Here is a 22,386-nt window from a genome sequence, read left to right as displayed (position 1 = left end):
AAGCCAGGGGTGAGGGACCTGCCTGGGTGTCCCCTGGCCCGCTGCCCCCACACCCTGCCTTAACCCCCACCCTGCAGGGCCATCTCTGCACCCCACCCCTGTATGGTCATCTCCACATCCCACCTCTGCAGGGTCATCCCCACACCCCACCCCTGCAGGGTCATCCCCACACCCCACCCCTGCAGGGTCATCTCCACACCTCACCCCTGCGGGCTCATCTCCACAACCCACCCCTACATGGTCATCTCCACACCTCACCCCTGCGGGCTCATCTCCACGCCCCACCCCTGTGGGGTCATCTCCACACCCCACCCCTGCATGGTCATCTCCACACCTCACCCCTGCGTGCTCTCCACGTCTCACCCCTGTGGGCCCATCCCCACGCCCCACCCCTGCATGGTCATCTCCACACCTACCCCCTGCTATGCCGTTATCATCATCGTGGCAGCGAAACTTCCAGAGTCCTGGCCTTAAAGATTCCAACCCATTACCATAAAAATGACGCCTTCCCTGCCAGTGGCTCCAAACTCCCCCTGACACCCGCTGACGGATGGGTGCCCTCCCCCACAGACCCCTTTGATCTGCTCCCCCTATTTAATAGACAATTATAGGCCCTTTCAATCCCAAAGGTTAGGAGACAGCAAATAATTACCCGTAGCGACTTTAGAGTACAGCCCGTCCAAATGAGTTCAGTGAAACCATGCGCGACTAAGAGCCGGGTTCTTTATTTCTAACGAGAAGGGCCGCGCGCGGACCCCCAAACAGCCGCCCGCCAAAGTCCTGCCCCTCAGAATCCAGAGCCGTGCGGCTGCCAGGGGGACGCACGCACGCACGATTGCAAACTTCTGCTCGAAGGACATTAAATAAATTATTTCTTTAAGATCATATGGCAGATCTATAATTAATTAAACCCACCGTGATATTACAGCAAAATAATTTCGCTTTTCTAAAAAAGGTAAATGTAATTTGCCGATCCGGTATTTGGAAGAAAGCGTTGCCCAAAATCAATTCCTTTAGTTCCTAGAGAATAGAAACGAGAGGCAATCTCATTTTAATATATCTCTTTATTGCTAACAAAGGAATGATTTATGCAATTAAATTAACTGGCTAGAAAATTACCCTCAGCTGGGCTGTCCTAATTCTCCGGCTCTCTGAATTGCACTTTTGCAGACCTTCCCATGTAGATTAATTTTTCTGATATGCAAACAATGCCTCTCATGTTCTTCTTCCCCTCATCCTTTTTTTTTTTTTTCATTCAAAAGTCCCTTTTCTTCTCGCCACCGACATGAGTAATATTTGTTCAGCCGCTGGGCTCCAGCCCCCGCCCCACCCCACCCCCAAGCGGAGAAGGCGCTTCCCTCCGGCCTCCCCCCTGCAGAGCTGAGCCAGGCTGGAGGGTGCGTACGCATAGCCAGGCCAGCCGAGCGAGAGCGGGGTCTGCCTGCCTGTGTCTGTCTGTCTGTCTGTCTGTCTGTCTGCCTGCCTGCCGGAGTTCCTAGAGAGTCCGATGGTGCCAAAATGCTTCTGAACTTGGCACCTGTGTGTGCCCAGGTCCTTGTCAGCCGTGTGGCGCCTTTCGGGGCGGGGTCTGCGTCACGGGCTCGCGCCCCTGCTGCCGTGCGGACAGGACAGGCGGGCGGAGGGACTGGGGGGGCGAGGGCGGCCGTCGGGGACCCGCCGAGGGTCACTCTGAAGTTGGAGCATGCGCCAGGCCTGCCCCGGGGCCCCGTGTCCCGTGACCTCCCCCGTGCCAGGAGAGGCAGCCGTGTGGAGCCCAGGGGCCTGGGCCCGAATCCTGCCGCCTGCCCCAAGCATCCTCCAAAGGGAGGAGCGGCCAGCTGGGGCCTGCCGGGGCCCCCACTGTCTGTCTGCTGCCACCGAGAACCCACTGTTCCCAGGAAACCAGTGGGGGACTCTTGGGGGGAGGGGGCTGGGTGCACACCCGGGGTGCTCCCGGGGGTCCCTTCGGGGGGGTTTAGGGGGCCCCTGTGCGGTACCAGGGATGGAACTGGGGCTGCAAGGTGAGTGCTCTACCCACTGAGCTTCCTCCGCGGCCCCCGAGCCCACAGCGCCCGTGAGAAATGGCAGCTAGTGAGGATGGTGACAGGCACAAAACTGGGGCTGGAAGCCGCTGCCCTGACCCGCCCGGCCCTGAACCCGCTCGCCCTGGAGCTCAGACTCGCCCCTGGTGTCCCTGTCACGCAGAGGTGCTGCCCCTGATGATGACAGGGGCTAGGACAGGAGGGGCGGCCTTGAATCCCAGGGGTCGCTGGGCGTCTGACCCCTGGGGGCTCCCGGAATATCCCAGAGGGGCCACAGGTGACAACCTCATCAGTGGGGGCTGTGGCCTGAGCTAGGTGCTGAGTGTTAAGTGCTGAGTGCTGAGTTCACGGGGGGCGGCCACGTTTCAAAGGCAGTTAGAGCAGACGCACACGTGACACTAGACTCGACTTTAATCCCAGGTGAGGGCTGTCGTGCCCAGCCGAGCAGCCCCGTCCCCCCCTCCCTGGGGCCCTCAGCTGTTGGGCAGGTACAGCCGCGCCCTCAGCGCCACCACCTTCCCCAGCAGCTCCGCGCGCCCCTCGGCCGACGCCCTCTCCAGTCCCTCGTGATACTTCTCCAGCCCGGCCTTGAGGTTGAGGAAGATCTCCTGGGGGGGGCGTGAGCAGGGGCGGGGGGCGGGGCATGAGCAGGGGCGTGGGCGGGGGCAGGAGCAGGGGCGGGGCGGGGGTCCCTCCCGCGGCCCCCCACCCCCACCCCCGACTCACGCGGGCCTTGAGCCGCTCGCGCTGGGCCGCGTCGCGCAGCTGCTGGGAGCTGAGCCTGACGCGCTGCGCCTCCTGGGCCAGGGCCGCCACCCGCTCGCACACGGCGCCGCGCCGCTCCTGCACCCTGCCGCAGTCCCTGGGTGCGCACAGGGCTCAGGGGCCGCCCGGGACCCCGCTGACCCGCCCGATAGCCTGGGCGACCTACTCAGTGGCCCCGGGTGACCCTGGGTGACCTACTCAAGGACTTTGGGTGACTTTGGTGACCCCAGGTGACCTACCCGATAACCTAGGTGACCTACTCAGTGGACCCAGGCGACCCACTTGGTGACCCTGGACGACCTACCCAAGGAGCCCTGGGCTACCTACTTGGTGACCCCAGGTGACCTGCCCGTGACCCTGGGTGACCTCGGTGACCCAGGTAACTAGTCTTGACCCCGGGTGACCTACCCATGACCCAGGTGGCCTGCCTGTGACCCTAGATGACCTGCCCATGACCCCGGGTGACCTGCCTGCGACCCCGGGTGACCTACCCAGTGACGCCAGGTGTCCCGCCCGCGACCCCGGGTGCCCCGCCCGCGACCCCGGGCGCCCTACTCGAGGACGGTGCGCTTGTAGAGCTCGGCGTCCTCCTGCTTCTTGGCCCTCCGCAGCTGGGCGGTGGCCAGCTTCTCCTTCCTGGCCACCAGCAGCCGCCGGAGCGCGCTCTCCTCCGCCTTCAGCTTCTTCAGGGCCAGCTGGGCACTCTCGATCTGGTCCTCCAGGGTCAGGCTCTGCGCGGGCAGGGGGCCGCGGTGAGCTGGGGGGGGGGGGCGGGGGCGCCCGCTGTCCCCCCCCTGCCCCCCGGGGCAGGCGGGCGGCACCCACCTCCTTGGCGGTCTGGGCCAGCCTGTCCCTGCTGCCCGCCAGCTCCTGCGCCTTCCTGAGGTACAGCTGCACCTCCAGCTGGCAGGCGGGCAGCCCCTCCACCGAGTCGCGGTACACGTCCAGCCTGTCCATCACCTCTTGCTGGGAGGCGCCGCGCGGTCAGCTCGGGCCGCGGTGCCCAGGACACGCCCACCCGCCCCCGCGACACACCCACCCACCTCGCCGCCCCGCCCACGACACGCCCACCCCAGACACACCCGCCCACCGCCCAGCCCACGACACGCCCACTGCCCAGACACGCCCACCCGCCACCCCGCCCCACCCACGACACGCCCACCGCCTACAACACGCCCACCCGCCCAAGACACGCCCACCCGCCAGGTCGCCCCACCGACAGAGGGGATGGGTGGCCTGGCCTGGGGTCACTGACCCACGGAACTGACCCACGGAACTGACCCTCCGCAGACGGGGCGGGCCCAGGAGGGGACACAGAGCTCGCGCCCTGCACTGGGGTTGGGAGGCCCGGCAGGGGCGGGGCGGGGTGAGGCGGGGCGGGGGGGCGGGGCCCACCCGGGAGGCCTTGAGCTTCTGGACCGTGTCCTTCATCCGCTCCTTGAAGTTCTTCAGCTTCTCGGGGGAGTCCACGATCTTGGTCTTGAGACTGTCCTGCAGCTCTTTGGCGGAGGCCAGCGACAGCTTCAGCTCGTTCTGGGGAGGGGGGACAGCGCATCAGGGCAGACCCCGCCCCCCATACCCCTGCCCAGGCCCCAGGTTTCCCTCTGACCCTGCTCCCCGCCCACACTCCTGGACACTTGACCGGCGGCCGGGTCCCAGCGGGCCAGCCCTGAGCGCCTGCCCGCGCCCCTGGCCAAGTGCACACGCGGGGCGTGGGTGCTTGGTGGCCAGAGCCGCCTCCCCAGGCCAGCCCGCGGTGACAGTGGACAGGACGAAGGAAGGGGGACGGGCAAACGGGCCAGGCTGCTCGGGAGAGTTTATTCCTCGCCTCCCGCTAGTCCAGTCTCCCCCCGCAGGCGCAACTGTCGGCGTCGTTGGTCCCCGTCATCATGGTCCCGTCATCCCGGTCTCAGGGCGCCACAGTTCTCTCCCTCGTTGCATTTTCTTCCTCATCCCGTCCTAGTCTCAGGGCCCTCTGCTCCGTCATGGCCGTCACCCAGTCCTTCTGGTCCCCAGAGTCCCAGAGTCCCATCCTCTGAGTGGTGAGTCTTGTCCCTTACACAGACACCGTGAAGGGTGGGGTACACAGGTGGCCTTGAACATTGTCCTAACAACCGTGTCACGGTATCACTGTCATCCTGTTGTTCATCAATGTACTCGAGCGGGCGCCAGTCACGTCTCCACTCGTCCCAGCCCTGAGATTTTAGCAGCCTCTCCTTACTCGTCTTTCCCAGTGATTGGAGGCTCTTTCAGGGTCAGGGGAATGAGACCCGCTATTGTTACTGTATTGGGCGTATCGGATACGCCACGGGGAGCTTGCCAGGCTCTGCCGTGCAGGCAGGACACTCTCGGTAGCTTGCCGGGCTCTCCGAGAGGGAGAATGTATGTCAGAGAATACAAGCAAGTATGTTCAAACCAAACACATGTGTGCTGCTTTGGTTTGGTTAAAACCAAACATATCACTGGGCTAGACTGTAAGTGTAAGAGTTTGCCTGGCCACAACAAACAGAGGCAAAACCCCTCCTTCAAGGGATTACCTCCAGGACAAGATCTCATCCGAGGGGTCAGCACTCCCGATTACTAGGAGACCCGCTCAGGGGCAGGGTTCCATCCAGGGTGTATTGTTCTGTCCCTCCCTCCGCCAGTAATCCATTTAAACAGCCACAGGAAATTGACTTCTTATGATATTCCTGGGCTGGAGTGATAGCACAGCAATAAGGCGTTCGCCTTTCACGTGGCCGACCTGAGTTCGATTCCTCCGCCCCTCTCGGAGGGCCCGGCAAGCTAGTATGGAGCCCACACGGCAGAGCCTGGCAAGCTCCCCGTGCATATTGGATATGCCAAAAACAGTAACAATGTCTCTCAATGAGAGACGTTACTGGTGCCCACTCGAACCAATCGATGAACAACGGGATGACAGGGACAGTGATGATATTCCTAGCAGTGTCATTTTGTCTGAACACAGTAAGAGGCACATTAAGCTTAAAGGTGGGCTCTTCCTGGGACACCTCGCTCTGTATCCCACAGTCCCCAGGCCGGGTTGGTCTCCCCTAACCCCAGCAGGGTCCGTATCCAGTTACCTCTTCTGGGTCATGACGGGGTTTGTCCATGAACGTGCCCTTGACTTACAGTTAAGTATCATGGCGCGTGGCCTGGCCCTTTTCGATGCCACGGTAGCTCACAGCTTGCCCTGGGTCCACCCAGTCCCTGGGTCGGGACCCTGCTTTGGAGCGCTAGGGGCAACTGAGACTTAAGCCAAGTAAATACGGAGGCCCAGGAGTAAAGATTATTTTGGAGTCAGTGAACTCCCGTTACAAAGCACAGCATCCACTGTCTTCCTGGGTCTGCACAAAAGGGACATTGCTAAATAAACCCTGCACGTGGCATGGAGGAAAGAGAAGGGCAATATGGGACTACTGGTGCCTGATGGAACTGGGTGTGCCTCGGGAGCACTGTGGTGGGAGTAGCTCCACCCGCCTCAGCTCCCTGCGGGAGGGGCAGGGACACCCCGACGTTGCCCAGGGAGCTCACCAGGCGCTTGACCTTCTCCGAGATGTTGGATTTCTTCTGCGCGTTGGCCTCCTGCAGCACGGCCTGGGGAGGGAGGGGAGGCCTTGGTCAGCGCCTGGGCCAGCTCTGCCCGGGCCGCCCCGCGGCGCCAGGCCCGGGTCCCGGGTACCGTTTTCTGCCGGAAGTCCTGGCTCAGTGTCCGCTGCAGCGCCTGGATGTCGTCTGACAGCTGCTGGAACTCCGCCTGCTCGCCGGCGGGCACCGAGCTGGGCAGGGGACGCGGTCAGGGCCGTGCCCTGGCCGGCCCCGCCCGGCCCCGCCCCGCCCCGCCCCACCCCTGCACCCCCCCCCCCCCCGCCCGCCCCGGGCGCTCACTCCAGCCGCTCCAGCCTCTGCAGCGCCTCCTGGTGGACGCTCTCCAGCTGACTCATCTTGTCCATGGAAGATTTCTGCAGGGTGCGCAGGGTCCGTCAGGGACGCCCCCTCCCCGGGCACGCGGGGCTGCCGGGGCCCTTGGGGACCCCCGGCCCATCCGCTCCAGCCTCACGCTCTGCCCTCCGCTGGGGACACAGACGGTAGGGACGCAGCGGGCGCGGGGGCTCTGGGCGTGGGCGCTGGGGGCCCACCCGGAGTGGACAGAACTGCCTCCACCGTGGCAGGCCCCGCCGCCGTCCTGGGTCACTGAGGGGGGGCAGCGCCCTCGCACCCTGACGGCCGCGCCACGGCCGCCCAAGGCCACCCCGGGGGCGCCCAGACCGTGCGTGGCCTCACGTATTGCCACAGGAACTCCATGTAGGTCTCCCGGCAGGCCTCCCGGAAGTGGATGAAGTTGATGATGCCGCTGAGGAACCGGGTGGTCCGCTTGGCCTCTGGGGGGGGCAGGACGGAGGGACACGCCTGGCGTCTCGGCCTCTCCCGCCAGGGACCCCGAGCGGGGCCACAGGCCGGCCCTCTGAGATCTGCACTGAGCCCTGAGCACTGAGCCAGGAGTGACCCCCAAGCATAGAGCCAGGAGTCATACCTGAGCACTGAGCCAGGAGTCAGTCCTGAGCACTGGCCCAGGAGTAATCCCTGAGCACAGAGCTGAGAGTGAGCCCTGAGCACAGAGCTGGGAGTGATCTCTGAGCACTGAGCCAGGAGTCAGCCCTGAGCACTGAGGAGTGAGCCCTGAGTATTGCTGGGTGTAGCCCCAAAACGAAAGCAGAGAGAAAGAGCTCTCTGGAGACGGACGGCAGAAGGACTGCCGGCGTGGGGCCCCCCAGAAGCCCCCTCGCCCCGGGGCGCCCCAGCCTGGCGTTTCACTTACTGGGGTGCAGGATATCAGCGATCTCAAAGTCGTTGACCCGACAGATGGGCATGAAGGAGTCCCTGGAGGAGGCGAGAGCGGGACAGAGTGTGGCCACGGCCACGGGGCCCAGCTTCTCCCGGGTTAAAGGTCAGAGGACAGGGGGCCGTGTGCTGAGCCCAGCTGCCGCGGCCCTCCCAGGGCAGGGTGGGAGGGGAGGACCCAGGTCCGTGGACAGGGACGGGGCCGCCCACTCACAGGTGCAGGGACAGGTTGCTGACGGGCAGGAAGCCCTCCATGATCTGCGGGAATGCCACCTCCGAGCGGACAGGCAGCTGCGGGGCGAGTCAGAGAGGCCGTGGGCAAGTCGGCCCCGGCCTGCCACACACCCGGAGCCGGCACCGCGGTGCTGCCCAGGGTGTTGGGGAAAGGGAATGGCGGGAGGGGCCGCCCCAGGGCACTCGGGGTGGACGGACTCTGAGCTCAGTGCTCAGGGTGGACTCCAAACTCTGTGCTCGGGTGGACTCCCAGCTCTGTGCTCTGTGGAGCCCGGGATGGATCAGGCCTGGGCAGCGGGCAAGGACAGCGCCATGACCCCTGACTGGCCGAACATTTCACGTCTGTTCTCTCGTGGTTTGCCTGCGGCGTTCCACAGAGGAACGGGGCCCGAGCGAGGCTTCCCGGCGAAGCCCGTGGCCTGGAAACGCCCTGGTCAGAGCCGGGGAGAGCCCGAGAAATGCCATCTGCCGTCCGTCTGTCCGTCCCCGGAAAGGCCCGGAAGGAAAAGGGGCCGCCCCGCCGTGCCCGGTGCACGCCCCCCGCACTCACCATGTAGAAGTGCTCCAGCCGGGTCCCGTACACCATCTGCAGCACTCGCATGTAGATGGCGTGTAAGACCTCGGGCTGCAACAGAGACGCGGCTCAGCAGAACCCCGCACCCCGACCCCGCCCCTCGGAGCAGCTGAGATGGGCAGGCGGGCAGCGGGGGTGCCCCTGGGGACGGGCCCCCATGTGACGTCCGTGCTGACCCCGGCAGGGACTCAGGGACCCGACGGGGGACCCGGGCTGGACCGTCGCTCTGGCGTCCAGTTCTCAGGCGTGACCCTGGACACAGCCCAGGGGACAGGCGCCGCCCGGGAAAGGGTCCTCTAGGGCCTTTCCCCGACATCAGCGGACCCCTACGGGTGGGCTCGGAGCGCGGTTTGGATCCCGGGACATGGTCACGGGGAGGAAGGGGCCTGGCCCTGGCTCACCCTCATTAAACCCGTTTATTGTGCTCGGAGCAGCTGGGAGCCCGCAGCAGCGAGCGCGTCTGCGTTTAATAAGGAACGGAATCAGGCCGGCGCCTGTCACGGCCAGCCGCACCCCCGGGGCCCGGCCCCGGATATTAATCTGTGAGCGTCCAGAGACGTCCAGGGCTGGGCTCCACCTGCCACCGGCCCCTCCAGCCCACGAATAACCGGGCCCGCCCGCCAGCTCTGTAATATTCTTTAATGTGTCCGAGGCCGCTTCTTCCATTCTCGCGGACGCAGGTGTAGGATGGAGCGGGTTCCCGACGTGCAGACAGGGGTCGGGGCACGGACGTGGCCGCCCGAGGGTCCCTCGGCCCCCGGGGGCGGGCCGCACCCCCCCTTACCTTGGGGTTTGGGTACAGGTCCGTCTTGGAGAGGTTTTTCCCGTCGGCGCCGGTGAGGATCTTGTTGCGGATGTGGACCAGGAGCTCGGCCACGTTGTACCTGGGGAAGGAGAGCGTCTCCATCGCCGCCGGCAGGGCTGGGGGGAGAGGGGACAAGGCTCAGGCAGGGCTGGAGGCTGAGAAACGGGGACTCGGGACTCACAAGCCCGGCTCTAGCCCGGCTCCCGGAAGAAGCCTCAGGTTCTGTCGCTCCCCGTCTGTCCGTCTGCCCGCAGAGCACCGGGTCACCCCTGTCTAAAGCAGCGCCCTCACTCCCGGCTCCCCTGTGGGGACCGAGGGACAGACACCAAGCCAGGTTTTCCTTCTCGGAGCTGGGCGGGAGGCGGCCGCAGCGGGCAGGGCCTGACAGGCAGATTCAGGCGAGAACCATCCACAGAGGCCACATACACACACACATACACACACACACACACACACACACACACACACACACACACACACACATACTGTCATTCCATTGCTCATCGATTTGCTCGAGTGGGCACCAATAACGTCTCTATGATGAGACTTGTGACTGTCTTTGGCATACCGAATACGACACGGGGAGCTTGCCAGGCTCTGCCCTGTGGGCAGGATACTCTCAGGAGCTTGCCGGGCTCTCCGAGAGGGACGGAGGAATCGAACCCAGGTCAGCCGTGTGCAAGGCAAACGCCCTCCCCGCTGTGCTATTGCTCCAGCCCATATATATGTATATATGTGTATATATACACACACACATATGCACACATACACACATGCATACACACATGCATGGATACATGCAAATGCATACATACACATGCATACAGACACATGTATACACACATGCACACGCACACACATGCATACATGCATACACAGACACATGTATACACACATGCAGACATACGCACACACATACATGCACACACATGCATACACACAAACACAGACACATGCGTGTCTAGGGCGGCACCACAAACACAGCTTCCATGTTACAGCCACAGTACAGCCACGGGCTTCAGAGTCATGTTGCATGCACAGGCTGGCGTGTGCACACATGTGTGTGGGGAGGCCTTGCGTGGCACGCGTGTGGGGGGGGTTGCTGCGGCCCGCTCCTGCGGTGGCACTGTGACATGTGAGCGTTGGGTCTGACCTTTCTGGCCAGTTTTCCTCTGTGGGGACACTCCAGGCTCGGTCCCTGGCTCCCTCCTGCCCCTCCTGTGTCCCCAGCTGAGAGGGCGCTGCCCACCAGCCCTCCCTGCCGCCGCCGCCCCGCCTCGCCCCGCTGCACTCTGCCCAGCCCGGGGTGGCTGGCCCTCAGCTCCTCCCCGCTGGCCCCACCGTGGCCCTCAGGAACCCGCTGGCCAGGCCTGAGTATGACCCGCCAGGAACAACCATAAAGGCAGAGAGGGAAAGGGCGTGATTCTCCCAGGAGGGAGGCGCCTACCTGGCGGGCTCAGGAGCCCTTGGGGCGGGGGAGCCGGACCCTCAGTATGTTTGACACGTCCTGTCACGGCAGTCTGGGGGGGGGAAGCGTGTACAAAGGCACAGAATGCGCATACACACATACATGCAACAGGCACACACACGCACAAATACACGCATGCACACGCATACACACACATGCATACATGCACACACACACATACATGTGTGTTCACAGAGGGCAGTGGGGCTCTATCTCTCCCACCACCTGCGTTCAGTAGTCTCACGCCGCTTCCCCCACCCCGGGAGGCTGATGGCGATGGGCAGGGAAGGAAGGAACGAGGGCCGGGCTGGTCGGTATCAATTGCAGTTCATTCCAATCTCCGTTCCCCTTCTCACTCTCACTTCTCCTTTTTTATTTTTATTTATTTATTTATTTATTTTGCTTCTTGGGTCACACCCAGCGTTGCTAAGGGGTCACTCCTGGCTCTGCACTCAGGAATCACCCCTGGTGGTGCTGAGGGGACCATATGGGATGCTGGGAATCGAACCCGGGTCAGCCGCGTGCAAGGCAAACACCCTCCCCGCTGTGCTATCGCTCCAGCCCCTCGCTCTCACTTCTGACTCTGACCCTAACTTCTGACTCTGACTCTCACTCGAGTTGTGCTCTTTCTTTCCCCTGCTTCTGGCTCCAATGACTCCCTGATTCTCTTTCGCCTTGTGCTCTGCTTCTGCATCTTCTCCTCCACTTCTCCTGCAGTCTTAGTGCATACAGCAATTACATAGGGCGGTGACACAAAGGTGGGTCGGAACATTAACACATCAACAAAGAGGGGTAAGACCATTCCTCCAAGAGATTAACAAAATCTCAGCTAAAGAGATTACTCCAGATTACTGGGAGATCCACTCAAGGGTAGGACCCAAACAAGGGTGTGTCACTTTCTTAGCTAGTAAATCCACTTAAACAGTTGTAGTCAATCTACTTCTAATACTTCTAGCAATGTCATTCTGTTTGAGCACAGTAAGAGATGTATCAGACTTAAAGTTTGGTTCTTCCTGAGGACATTCACTGGATATTCCTGACCACAGGCCAGGTTAGTCTTCCTGACCCCAGCAGGGTCCTAGTCTTGTCGTCACTTTTGGATCATGACAGCATTTGTCTATGACCATGCTCTCAACTTGTAGTTGAGTATTGTGGCGCTTTGGCCTGGCCCATTTCGATGCCAGGGTAGCTCACAGCTTGCCCTGGGTCCATTCTGTCCGTAGTCAGACCCTGCTTTTGGGGTGCTAGGAACTAAGGGCAACTGAGTCGAGAAAGCAGATGCCCAGGAGTAAATATTATTGGGAGTCAATCAGCAACCAGGTTACAAAGCATAATATTAACTGTCTTCCTGTGTCCATACAGAAAGGACATTGCTCTAAGGTAAATTGTGTCAAAGACACTAACTTACAAGTTCAGAGCCCTTAGAAGGATCTGATCTTACAAGCTAACAGAACCTGAGCAGGGAAAAGGGGATTAACTGGTTGGGGAGGGAGGGTGCAGAGAAGAGAGTACAGATAAACAGAGGAATGGGAGTGACTCGGGAGCACTTAAACCTGAGCTCCCTGTGGCAAGGGAGGCGGGACAAACCATTGTTATCCTACATACATACACGCGCATACACAGACACATGTACACACACATGCACACACATACGCACACATGCACACATACTCGCACACACATGCACATACACACACGCACACACACACACATACACGCACGCATACACGCACACACATGCGTACACACATGCACACACGCACACACAGACACGCGCGCCCGCGCGCGACCCGCCCCGCGCCCGCCGCGCTCACCTGCGCCCGCCTGCCCGTCTCCGTCTCTCCGTCCGCCTGTCCTCCCTTCCCTGTCTGTCCTTCTCCGTCAGTCCGCCCGCCCGACCGTTGCGCTTTCGAACGCGCCCGCGACCGCTGCCCCGCCCCCTACGGCGCCCGGCGGGGCCCAAAAGGGCGCGAGCGCGGCCGGCCAGAACCTCCCAGCGGGCGGCCGGAAGTGACGCGAGGGCTCGCGCCGCCGGGTTCGGCGGCGGCGGGCGGGAGGGGCGGGCGCCGCGAGTGCGGGACGGACTCGGCCGGGACACGTGTCCGGCCCCCGTCGGGCCCCCCAGGCGGGGTGGGCGGTGCCGAGCCCCTCCCCCGCTGCCCGACCGGGGTCTCCCTGCGCTGTCGGGCCGGACACGCGGAGATGCAGGGACTGTCCGGGGCCCCCCGGTCGGAACCACGGCAGGCCCAGCCCGCTCGGCCCCGCCGCACTGCTGGGGGGTGCTCCCAGGCAGTGCTCAGGGCGGGAGGCACTGGGGGGTGGGGGCTGCCCCTCGCTCACACCAGATCCCTGTGTCCAAGTGGCCGTCTGTGCCCGCTGGTGACGAGTGATGCTCAGGGTCACTCCCGCCTCTGTGCTCAGGGCTGACTCCCGCCTCTGTGGTCAGGGTCACTCCCAGCTCTGTGGTCAGGGTCACTCCCAGCTCTGTGCTCAGGGTCATTCCCGGCTCTGTGCTCAGGGTTGACTCCCGGCTCTGTGCTCAGGGTCACTCCCAGCTCTGTGCTCAGGGTCACTCCCGGCTCTGTGCTCAGGGCTGACTCCTGGCTCTGTGCTCAGGGTCACTCCTGGCTCTGTGATCAGGGCTGACTCCCAGCTCTGTGCTCAGGGTCACTCCTGGCTCTGTGCTCAGGACTGACTCCTGGCTCTGTGCTCAGGGCTGACTCCCAGCTCTGTGCTCGGGGCTCACTCCCGGCTCTGTGCTCAGGGCTCACTCCCCGGCTCTGTGCTCAGGGTGACCCCTGGCTCTGTGCTCAGGGTCACTCCCGGCTCTGTGCTCAGGGTCACCCCTGGCTCTGTGCTCAGAGTCACTCCTGGCTCTGTGCTCAGGGTCACCCCTGGCTCTGTGCTCAGGGCTGACTCCTGGCTCTGTGCTCAGGGTCACTCCCGGCTCTGTGCTCAGGGTCACTCCCGGCTCTGTGCTCAGGGCTGACTCCTGGCTCTGTGCTCAGGGTCACTCCCGGCTCTGTGCTCAGGGTGACTCCTGGCTCTCTGCTCAGGGCTCACTCCCCGGCTCTGTGCTCAGGGTGACTCCTGGCTCTCTGCTCAGGGCTCACTCCCCGGCTCTGTGCTCAGGGTGACTTCCAGCTCTGTGCTCAGGGCTCACTCCCGGCTCTGTGCTCAGGGCTCACTCCCGGCTCTGTGCTCGGGGCTGACTCCCAGCTCTGTGCTCGGGGCTCACTCCAGGTGGGCTCGGGGCCCCTCTGAGATGCCAGGGATCAAACCTGACAGGCATGTGCAAGGCCAGCGCCCTCCCTGCTGTCCTGTCCCTGTGACCCCGTCAGATTCTTAAAGCCAAGGGAAGCCCAGGCCAGGGGGAACCCGTGGGCAGCACCCGATGCCCAGGAGCTCAGCGGGGACATGGACGGTGATGGCGAGGACCGGGCGGAAGGCCCCGGAAGCATTGCAGCAGTGACCACTAGTGCGCCAGCCCTGGACTCGAGTGGCGCCTGCCCCTCGCCCGTGGGGACTGAGGTGGCTTTGGGCGGCCAGGAGGACGCGCCGGGCTCGTCTGTATCTTCAGTTGGTGTTTCAGAGTATTTTAGGGGACCGGCGGCCCCTGGACAGCTGCCCGGCGTCCACTCCCGCGGCACTTCTCAGCGTGCCCACTAGGGTGTGCTGTTGAGCCAGAGCTGAGTCCCCTGACACAGAATTCATTAATCAGGGACAGAACGTTCTCGGGGGTGGCGGGGCGGCGGCACTTACTAGCCTTAAAGACATGTGGGGTTCAGGCGTAGGTGCGGTCAGGGCGGCTGCTGAGTCCGGCCGGGCGTGTCCCGTCGAGCCTCGGAGCTGCATTTGCCTGCCCAAGCATGTTGGGGCTTGGGACCAAACTGAGGAGAACCTGCCTCGTGGGTGCTGGATGCCATTGGGGTGTCCCTGCTCCTCCCGCAGGGAGCTGAGGCGGGTGGAGCTACTCCCACCACAGTGCTCCCGAGGCACACCCAGTTCCATCAGGCACCAGTAGTCCCATATTGCCCTTCTTTTTCCTCCATGCCACGTGCAGGGTTTATTTAGCAATGTCCCTTTTGTGCAGACCCAGGAAGACGGTTCGTGCTGTGCTTTGTAACGGGAGTTCACTGACTCCAAAATAATCTTTACTCCTGGGCCTCCGTATTTACTTGGCTTAAGCCTCAGTTGCCCCTAGCGCTCCAAAGCAGGGTCCCGACCCAGGGACTGGGTGGACCCAGGGCAAGCTGTGAGCTACCGTGGCATCGAAAAGGGCCAGGCCACGCGCCATGATACTTAACTTTAAGTCAAGGGCACGTTCATGGACAAACCCCGTCATGACCCAGAAGAGGTAACTGGATACGGACCCTGCTGGGGTTAGGGGAGACCAACCCGGCCTGGGGACTGTGGGATACAGAGCGAGGTGTCCCAGGAAGAGCCCACCTTTAAGCTTAATGTGCCTCTTACTGGGCTGGAGCACAGTGGTAGGGTGTTTGCCTTTCATGTGGCCAACCTAAGACCCAAGTTCGATTCCTCCGCCCCTCTTGGAGAGCCTGGCAAGCTACCGAGAGTATGGAGCCCGAGCGGCAGAGCCTGGCAAGCTACCCGTGCGTATTGGATATGCCAAAAACAGTAACAATGAGTCTCTCAATGAGAGACGTTACTGGTGCCCGTTTGAACAAATCGATGAGAAACAGGATGACAGTGACAGTGGCAGTGCCTCTTACTGTGTTCAGACAAGATGACACTGCTAGAAATATCATAAGAAGTCAATTTCCTGTGACTGCTTAAATGGATTACTGGCGGAGGGAGGGACAGAGCAATATGCCCTGGATGGAATCCCGCCCCTGAGCGGGTCTCCTAGTAATCAGGAGTGCTGACCCCTCAGGTGAGATCTTGTCCTGGAGGTAATCCCCTGAAGGAGGGCCTTTGCCTCTGTTTGTTGTCATGACAGTGTTGAACCCACCTCTGTCTGCCCCACCCTTCATAGTTTCTGTATGACCATGCTGTAAGGGTGCACGGCAGAGCCTGGCAAGCTCCCTGTGACATATTCGACATGCCAAATACAGTAACCATAGCGGGTCTCATCCCCCTGACCCTGAAAGAGCCTCCAATCACTGGGAAAGACGAGTAAGGAGAGGCTGCTAAAATCCCAGGGCTGGGACGAGTGGAGACGTGACTGGCGCCCACTCGAGTAAATGATGAACAACGGGATGACAGTGACACAGCGATGCCGTAAGGGACTTTGGGACTTGGAGGACTGGAACAAGGACTAAATCACGATGATGACTGGACGTAGAGGGCTCTGGGGCCCGCGAGGAGACTAGGATGGTGGAACATTGACAGCTGAACCAAAACAACGACCAATGACGTGAGGGAGAGGCCGGACTACGCCAGGGCCCGGCCTGCTTCTCCGACCCCCGGGTCCGTCCATCACTGTCGTCCAGCCGGGGAGGCGGCTCTCGGCCACCGAACGCTCTCGTCCCGAGCGCCCACGCTTCCTTTGAAACTCAGTTGGCTCCAAGGCAGGTCTAGGCCTTTCAGCCGGTGCCAGCCCAGACGGACTGGGCGTCAATAAAAGCGTTTTTGTTGAGTGCAGCTTTTTTCTTTGTTCCTAATGGGGCACACCCGGCGGTGCTCTGGGCTGACTCCTGGCTCTGTGCTCAGGCAGGACTCCTGCCAGTGCTCGGGGGACCCTGTGGCGTGCCGGGATCCCCATGCACGGTGAGCATCCTCCACCCTGTGCCATCACTCCCGGCCCTGCCGATGGCAATTTTGGTGACCATGATGACGGTGCATGAGATCTCGTGGTTCTTGTGGTTCTTTTTTTTTTTTTGCTTTTTTTTGCTTTTTTTTTTTTTCCTTTTAGGGTCACACCCAGCGATGCACAGTGGTTCCTCCTGGCTCTGCACTCAGGAACCACTTCTGACGGTGCTCAGGGGATGATATGGGATGCCGGGGATCGAACCCGCGTGCAAAGCAAAGCAAACGCCCTCCCCGCTGAGCTGCCGCTCCGGCCCCTCTTGTGCTTATTTCAAGAGTGTCACGGTAATTTCTCTAGGGAAATATTAACACAAGCCAACAAGCTGTTAAAATCCGTCACTCGTGACACATTTTGCATAAGGAAGTTGATGCACCAAAGCCAGGGATGATGCATCCACAGGTGCCAGGGCCCCGGGCAGAGACCCCCAGAGCAGGCTGTGAGTTTGGGCCCTTCAAGAGCCCACAGGAGCCGCAGAGTGGGGGGGCGGAACTTGCTAGAAGCTTCCCAGGCCTCTTGCCACGGGTCTTTGTCAAGCCTGGGTGGCAAGGGGGTCCCAGGGCAACCCGGGTGGTGCCCTCGGCCACGCTCTGCTTTGGGTGGGTTTTGCTATGGCACCTCCCCCCACAGTGCTCTGGGATGACTCCTGGTCCTGTGCTCAGGGACCCCTCCCGGTGTGGGTTGAGGAACCTCCCGGGATCCAGGGGTCCAGCCCAGGGGCCCTCCCCGCCGTCCTGCCCTCCCGCCTGCCACCTCCTCTGCAAGGAGCTCTCCCCCCCCCGCACCCCCCTCTCCGAGCACCCCCAGCCATGAGGGAGCTTCTGAAGCTGCAGCTTGCAGGGGACACACAGACCTGGGAACTCGGCCTTGGAAGGACGGCCACTCGCCCTCCGCCCCGGGGGACAGAAGGATGTCACGGGCTCTCAGGGGAGCCCGGCGGAGAAGTTCCCACGGGCTGGGAAGGGAGAGAGTTCGGGTCAGCCCGGCCCTGTGGAGCATGGGACGCCCACCCAGGCTGCCGGGACAGGGGCCACTGGCGGGGGTCGCCTGGCCCGAGACACACCCACTGGGCTTTGCCTCCCCTCCCGCCCCCCCTTCCTCTCCTGGGGAGCCTTCGTGCTGCCAGCAGGGCCCACCTGTTCGTGGTTTCATTGGGGGGGGCGCACCCAGCCGTGCTTGGGGGGCTACTCCTGGCTCCGCGCAGGGCGGGGGGGTGGCAGGGGCGGAAATGCCAGGGTCTCCCCCAGACAGTCCAAGCGCGACAAGCTGTGGCCGGCCCGAGCGGGGGCCGTCTGCGCGACCCCCTGCAGGGCCAGTCTCCGGTGCGACCCCAGGAAAGCGTCTTCTTCTCGGGGGTCTCGGCAGCCCTCTTTGAGGGCACAGAGGCAGGAAAGGACCCAGCGGGAGGATTCCGGGACCACAAGGTGCCACATTCCGTGGCAGCAGGCACCTGCGTCGGGGGGTGCCACGTTCCCACTCACCCACAGACACCCACACTCGTGGCCGTAGCTGCCACGTTCCGTGGCCGCCGGCCTTGTGTCCAGCCGTGGTGGGCACCGTGTTCCATGCGTGGGGGCGCCACGGGGGGCGTCGCCGGCAGCCTCCCTTGCTCCGGCCCCGGTGGGCGTGTGCAGCCCCGGGGGGGGGGGGTGTCTGTGGGCGGCCCAGCCAGCCCGGGGGGCCGGGACATGTCAGGACAAGGCAACAACTCGATCTTCCTGGGAAAATCAGGCAAACATGCAAACATGCAGAATAGCCCCGGGGGGGCACCCCGGGGGCTGTGAGCGGGGCCTGGAGGGACAGCGGGTGGACAGCGGGTGGACAGCGGGTGGACGCCGGGGGTGGGAGGAGGGAACCGCACAGGAAGCCGAGACCAGCCACCGCAAAGGTCCGAGAGTCACCAGAGTGGGGAGGAAAATCAGAAAAACGTCCAGGCCGTGCCCACTGCCCGACACCCGTCCCTCTCTCTGCCCTGGGCGCCCTCCAACGACGGGCCGAGCTTCTGGAATATTCCAAACGCTTCTGTTCAGAGCTGGCGAAGAGCGCCCAGCCCCCACCCCCCACCCCCCCAGCTCAGAAGCCCTGAGGTGTCCACGCCGGCCGGCAGGCGGCTGTGACTTCACACGGGCAGATTCTTTCCCCTTTTACAGCCGAGCCCTCCCTCGAGGGGGGGAACTCGGGCGTGGGGGTGGGGGGAGCGAGCTGAGCCAAGGAAGAAGCTTCCAGAAGCCCGGCTCCCTGCTGCCACCTGAGGCAGCCGAGAGGCCGGGAACGGACAGAGTGGGGGGATGGGTGCCGGGGCCTCCTCCCCGCTGACCCCCAGCCTTGGTGGCAGGCGCTGATGCCCTCGCCTCAGTGCTCCGACCGGAGACACTCACGGTCACACGGGAGCCATGGGCCACTCGCATAGACGCGGGGGCCGGTGTCACTGCGTGTCGTGGGAACTCGGTCCCCGTCTGTTTTATTTTTAATTTTCTTTCTTTTTTTTTTTAATTGAATGACTGTGAGACAGACCCTCACAGAGCTGCTCGTGGTCGGGTTTCCATCATACAGTGTCTGTCACCCGCCCCTCCCCCGGGCACGTTTCCCGGCACCAGTGGCCCCGGGTTCCCTCCCATCACCCCCCACCGCTCACCCCTGCCCGCCTCCATGCAGGCACTTCTCTCTCTCCGTCTCTCTCTCTCTCTCTCTCTCCCTCTCCCTCTCCCTCTCTCTCTCTCCCTCTCCCTCTCTCTCTCTCACTCCCCCCTCCATCTCTCTATCTCCCACTCTCTCCCTCTCTCTCTTCGTCTCTCTCTCCCTCTCTCCATCTCTCCCTCCCTTTCTTTCTCCTCTCTCCGTCTCTCTCTCCCCCATCTCTCTATCTCTCTCCCTCTTTCCTTCTCCCTCTCTCATCATGTCTCTTCCTTTCTTTCCCCGCTCTCTCCCTCTCTCTCTTCATCTCTCTCCATCTCTCCCTCCCTTTTTCCTCTCTTCGTCTCTCTCCCTCTCTCCTTCTCCCTCTCTCTCCCTCTCTCATCATGTCTCTTCCTTTCTTTCCCCGCTCCCTCTCTCCATCTCTCCCTCCCTTTCTTTCTCCTCTCTCCATCTCCCTCTCTCCGTCTCCCTCCTCTCTCTCTCCCTCTCTCTCTCCCTCTCCCTCTCTCTCTCTCACTCCCTCCTCCATCTCTCTATCGCCCGCTCTCTCCCTCTCTCCATCTCTCCCTCCCTTTCTTTCTCCTCTCTCCATCTCCCTCTCTCCGTCTCCCTCCTCTCTCTCTCTCCCTCCTCTCTCTCTCTCTCTCTCTCTCTCTCTCTCTCTCTCTCTCTCTCTCTCTCCTTCTGCAGCATCGATACTGAAAACTTTGCAATACGGACACTGAAAGGTTATCAGGAATATCCCTTACCCGCTTTGAACCCTCAGACCTTGTCCAGCGTGACCCTCCCAGCTATGACTGTCATCCTGGTCCCCTCTCTCTCTTACCCACCCCCGCCCCCACCCCACACACGTGTGGTGTTGATCCCAGATGGGCAGTCGGGTCCCCAGATGCGAAACCCCGGGGGCGTGGGTTTGCCGCCGGCCGGGCGCATCGGGAGATGCACCTTAGACACGGCTGAGGCAGTGTCTTTCCCCTCGAGGAGGGGAACACGGGCGTGGGGGTGGGGCAGACTCTCTCTGGGCTCTGGGCACCGACGGGGCCCGGCTGGCGGGATCAGAGACTGGCTGCAGCCAGGGCCCGGGGCCATGGTCTAGCCCTGGAGAAAAGGCCCCGTGGGCGGCGGCTGCTGGGGGTGGGGGATGAGTCGGGGATCCCAAGGGCAGGCAAGACCCCCCCAACCCGCTCCCGACTTCCCAAGGAGAGCCGGGAAGAATTCCAGGCACCAGGGAATTGCGGCTTCTCCGGGGCTCCGTCCCCAGGATGCTGGGCCGAGCGCCCTTTCTCACGGCTGATTTATTTCCCAGCCCCTCGGGCCCGGCCCTGCCGCTGTCCGCTGAATGCTGGGAGCCGGGAAGTGGGCAGGGGACGCACGGGGGGCTCTGTCGGCCACGACGGCCAAGACACGCCAGGACGGGGGCTGGAGCGATAGCACGGCGGGGAGGGCGTTTGCCTCGCACACGGCCGACCCGGGTTTGATTCCCAGCATCCCATAGGATCCCCCAAGCACCGCCAGGAGTAATTCCTGAGTGCAGAGCCAGGAGAGACCCCTGCCTGAGCATCGCTGGGTGGGACCAAAAAAAAAAAAAAAAAGACGCGCCAGGCCGCTGGTGACGGGCCCCAACGCACAACTTGGCTCGTGCTGTTTAAGCCAAACGCGCCGTGTCCGCGCCATCCCGTGTGTGGCCACGGCGGCCGTGTGGCCCGTGGCCCGTGGCTGTCAGACCCTGGGCGGCCCACGGGCAGGGGTGCCTCTCCCACAGGGCGCTTTCCCCCACGCGTGGCCAGCGGGAGGCCGTCGTCCTGCCGGGTGGTGGCCGTTTCTCGCCCAGGGTCACTGCGGGCTCCCAGCGGGGCACCACGGCCGTGTCCTTCTCTGCTGGGCTCACGGAGCCTCTGGGCCCGTGTCAGATGCCCTCACTGGGCTCTGTCCACGGGTGTCACGGGCCACGCAGGGTCCAGCCAACCAGTGCTCTGAAGGGGTCACCGGCCCGGCGGCCTTCTGGGGCCCCGTCCTCCGAGAGCCCCAAGCAGGGGCAGGGGGAGACTCTCAGGCTTCCGGGCCTCCCCTGTCCCCAGCCGGCGGGATTGGGGGGCACAGGAGCTGCCCCATTGCAGAGCTCCCGGCCTGACCCCCTCCGAGGGGACCCCTGGGCCCCTGGATTTCCAAATCTGCCAGAAGCAAAACATCGGGGACTAGAGAGCAGGTACGGGGGCTTCCTACAGCTGCCCCCGGTGTGATCCCCGGTAAGCCCTGAGCCCCAACATAATAATAATAATAATAATAATAATAATAATAATAATAATAATAATAATAATAATAGATGGGCTGGAGCAACAGCACAGCAGGGAGGGTGTTTGCCTTGCACGCGGCCGACCCAGGTTCGATTCCCAGCATCCCATAGGGTCCCCCGAGCACCGCCAGGAGTGATTCCTGAGTGCAGAGCCAAGAGGAACCCCGGAGCATTGCCGGATGTGACCCAAAAAGCCAAATAATAATAATAATGCACAAGCGTGTCACTGTCACTGTCATCCTGTTGCTCATCGATTTGTTCGAGTGGGCACCAGTAACGTCCCTCACTGAGAGACTTATTGTGACTGTTTTTGTCATATCCAATATGCACGGGGAGCTTGCCAGGCTCTGCCGTGCGGGCGCAATACTCTCGGTAGCTTGCCGGGCTCTCCGAGAGGGGTGAGGGAATTGAACACGGGTCAGCTGCATGAAAGGCGAATGCCCTACCACTGTGCTATTGCTCCAGCCCAATAATAATAATAATAATAATAACAATAACAATATAATAATTGAATCCAGATTTTCAGCCCATATGGAAACAGGCCTGGTCATAAAACTAAATTCCACGTTCCCAACAACACCAGTCCCAACAAATCTTCCAACTTGTATTTGCCTAAAAAGAAATAGAAAGGAAAGTTCCCTCTTTTACCCATTCAAAATATTTTCTTGTTCTGCCAGCTCGGGACGTGGGGTCTGGTTGGAGTTCCGCTGTGCCAGGGGCCCGTCTGCATCCCAAACGGTGGCCCCGAGCCCTGGGCGGCCCCGGGCTGTTTTTCTTGCTCTATTTAAAACTGCAATAAAAACCGTGTTACATCAAGGAAAAAACTTTTAAATCACTAGGACTGGCGAAAAAAAAAAATCATTTTCCCGTCACCCTCATTCGAAGCCCAGCAACGCAGAGCCCAGCTGTGGGAAGCAGAACTCAAAGGAGCAAAGAGTAGCACATCTGGGGGGTGGCCCTGG

The 22,386-nt window shown here is 62.1% G+C and overlaps 1 protein-coding gene across 1 annotated transcript; it reads right to left on the bottom strand.

Moving 5' to 3' along the window:
- Positions 1-1,452: 1,452 nt before the first annotated feature.
- Positions 1,453-12,708, bottom strand: NUF2 (NUF2 component of NDC80 kinetochore complex). Its single transcript, XM_055122036.1, has 14 exons — positions 12,542-12,708; positions 9,239-9,375; positions 8,431-8,505; positions 7,861-7,937; positions 7,624-7,685; positions 7,089-7,186; positions 6,693-6,766; positions 6,487-6,583; positions 6,339-6,401; positions 4,203-4,340; positions 3,633-3,773; positions 3,363-3,538; positions 2,769-2,904; positions 1,453-2,650 (listed from the first exon to the last, which is right to left on the bottom strand). Exons 2-14 carry the CDS (start codon positions 9,359-9,361, stop codon positions 2,516-2,518), a joined length of 1,395 nt encoding a protein of 464 aa, XP_054978011.1. The 5' UTR covers positions 9,362-9,375; positions 12,542-12,708; the 3' UTR covers positions 1,453-2,515.
- Positions 12,709-22,386: the final 9,678 nt, after the last annotated feature.

The sequence above is a fragment of the Sorex araneus genome, chromosome X (genome assembly GCF_027595985.1).
Source record: "Sorex araneus isolate mSorAra2 chromosome X, mSorAra2.pri, whole genome shotgun sequence".
In the NCBI taxonomy this organism is placed as follows: domain Eukaryota; kingdom Metazoa; phylum Chordata; class Mammalia; order Eulipotyphla; family Soricidae; genus Sorex; species Sorex araneus.
The sequence above is the reverse complement of the archived record's forward strand: the minus strand, read 5'-3'. Positions and strand labels throughout refer to the sequence as shown.

Coding starts and splice junctions, on each gene's coding strand:
- NUF2 (XM_055122036.1), bottom strand. CDS start 9,361: ATGGAGACGCTCTCCTTCCCCAGGTACAACGTGGCCGAGCTCCTGGTC. Junction 3,539..3,632: donor TGGCCCAGACCGCCAAGGAG/GTGGGTGCCGCC, acceptor CTGCCCGCGCAG/AGCCTGACCCTGGAGGACCA. Junction 2,651..2,768: donor GCGAGCGGCTCAAGGCCCGC/GTGAGTCGGGGG, acceptor CGCCCCCCCCAG/GAGATCTTCCTCAACCTCAA.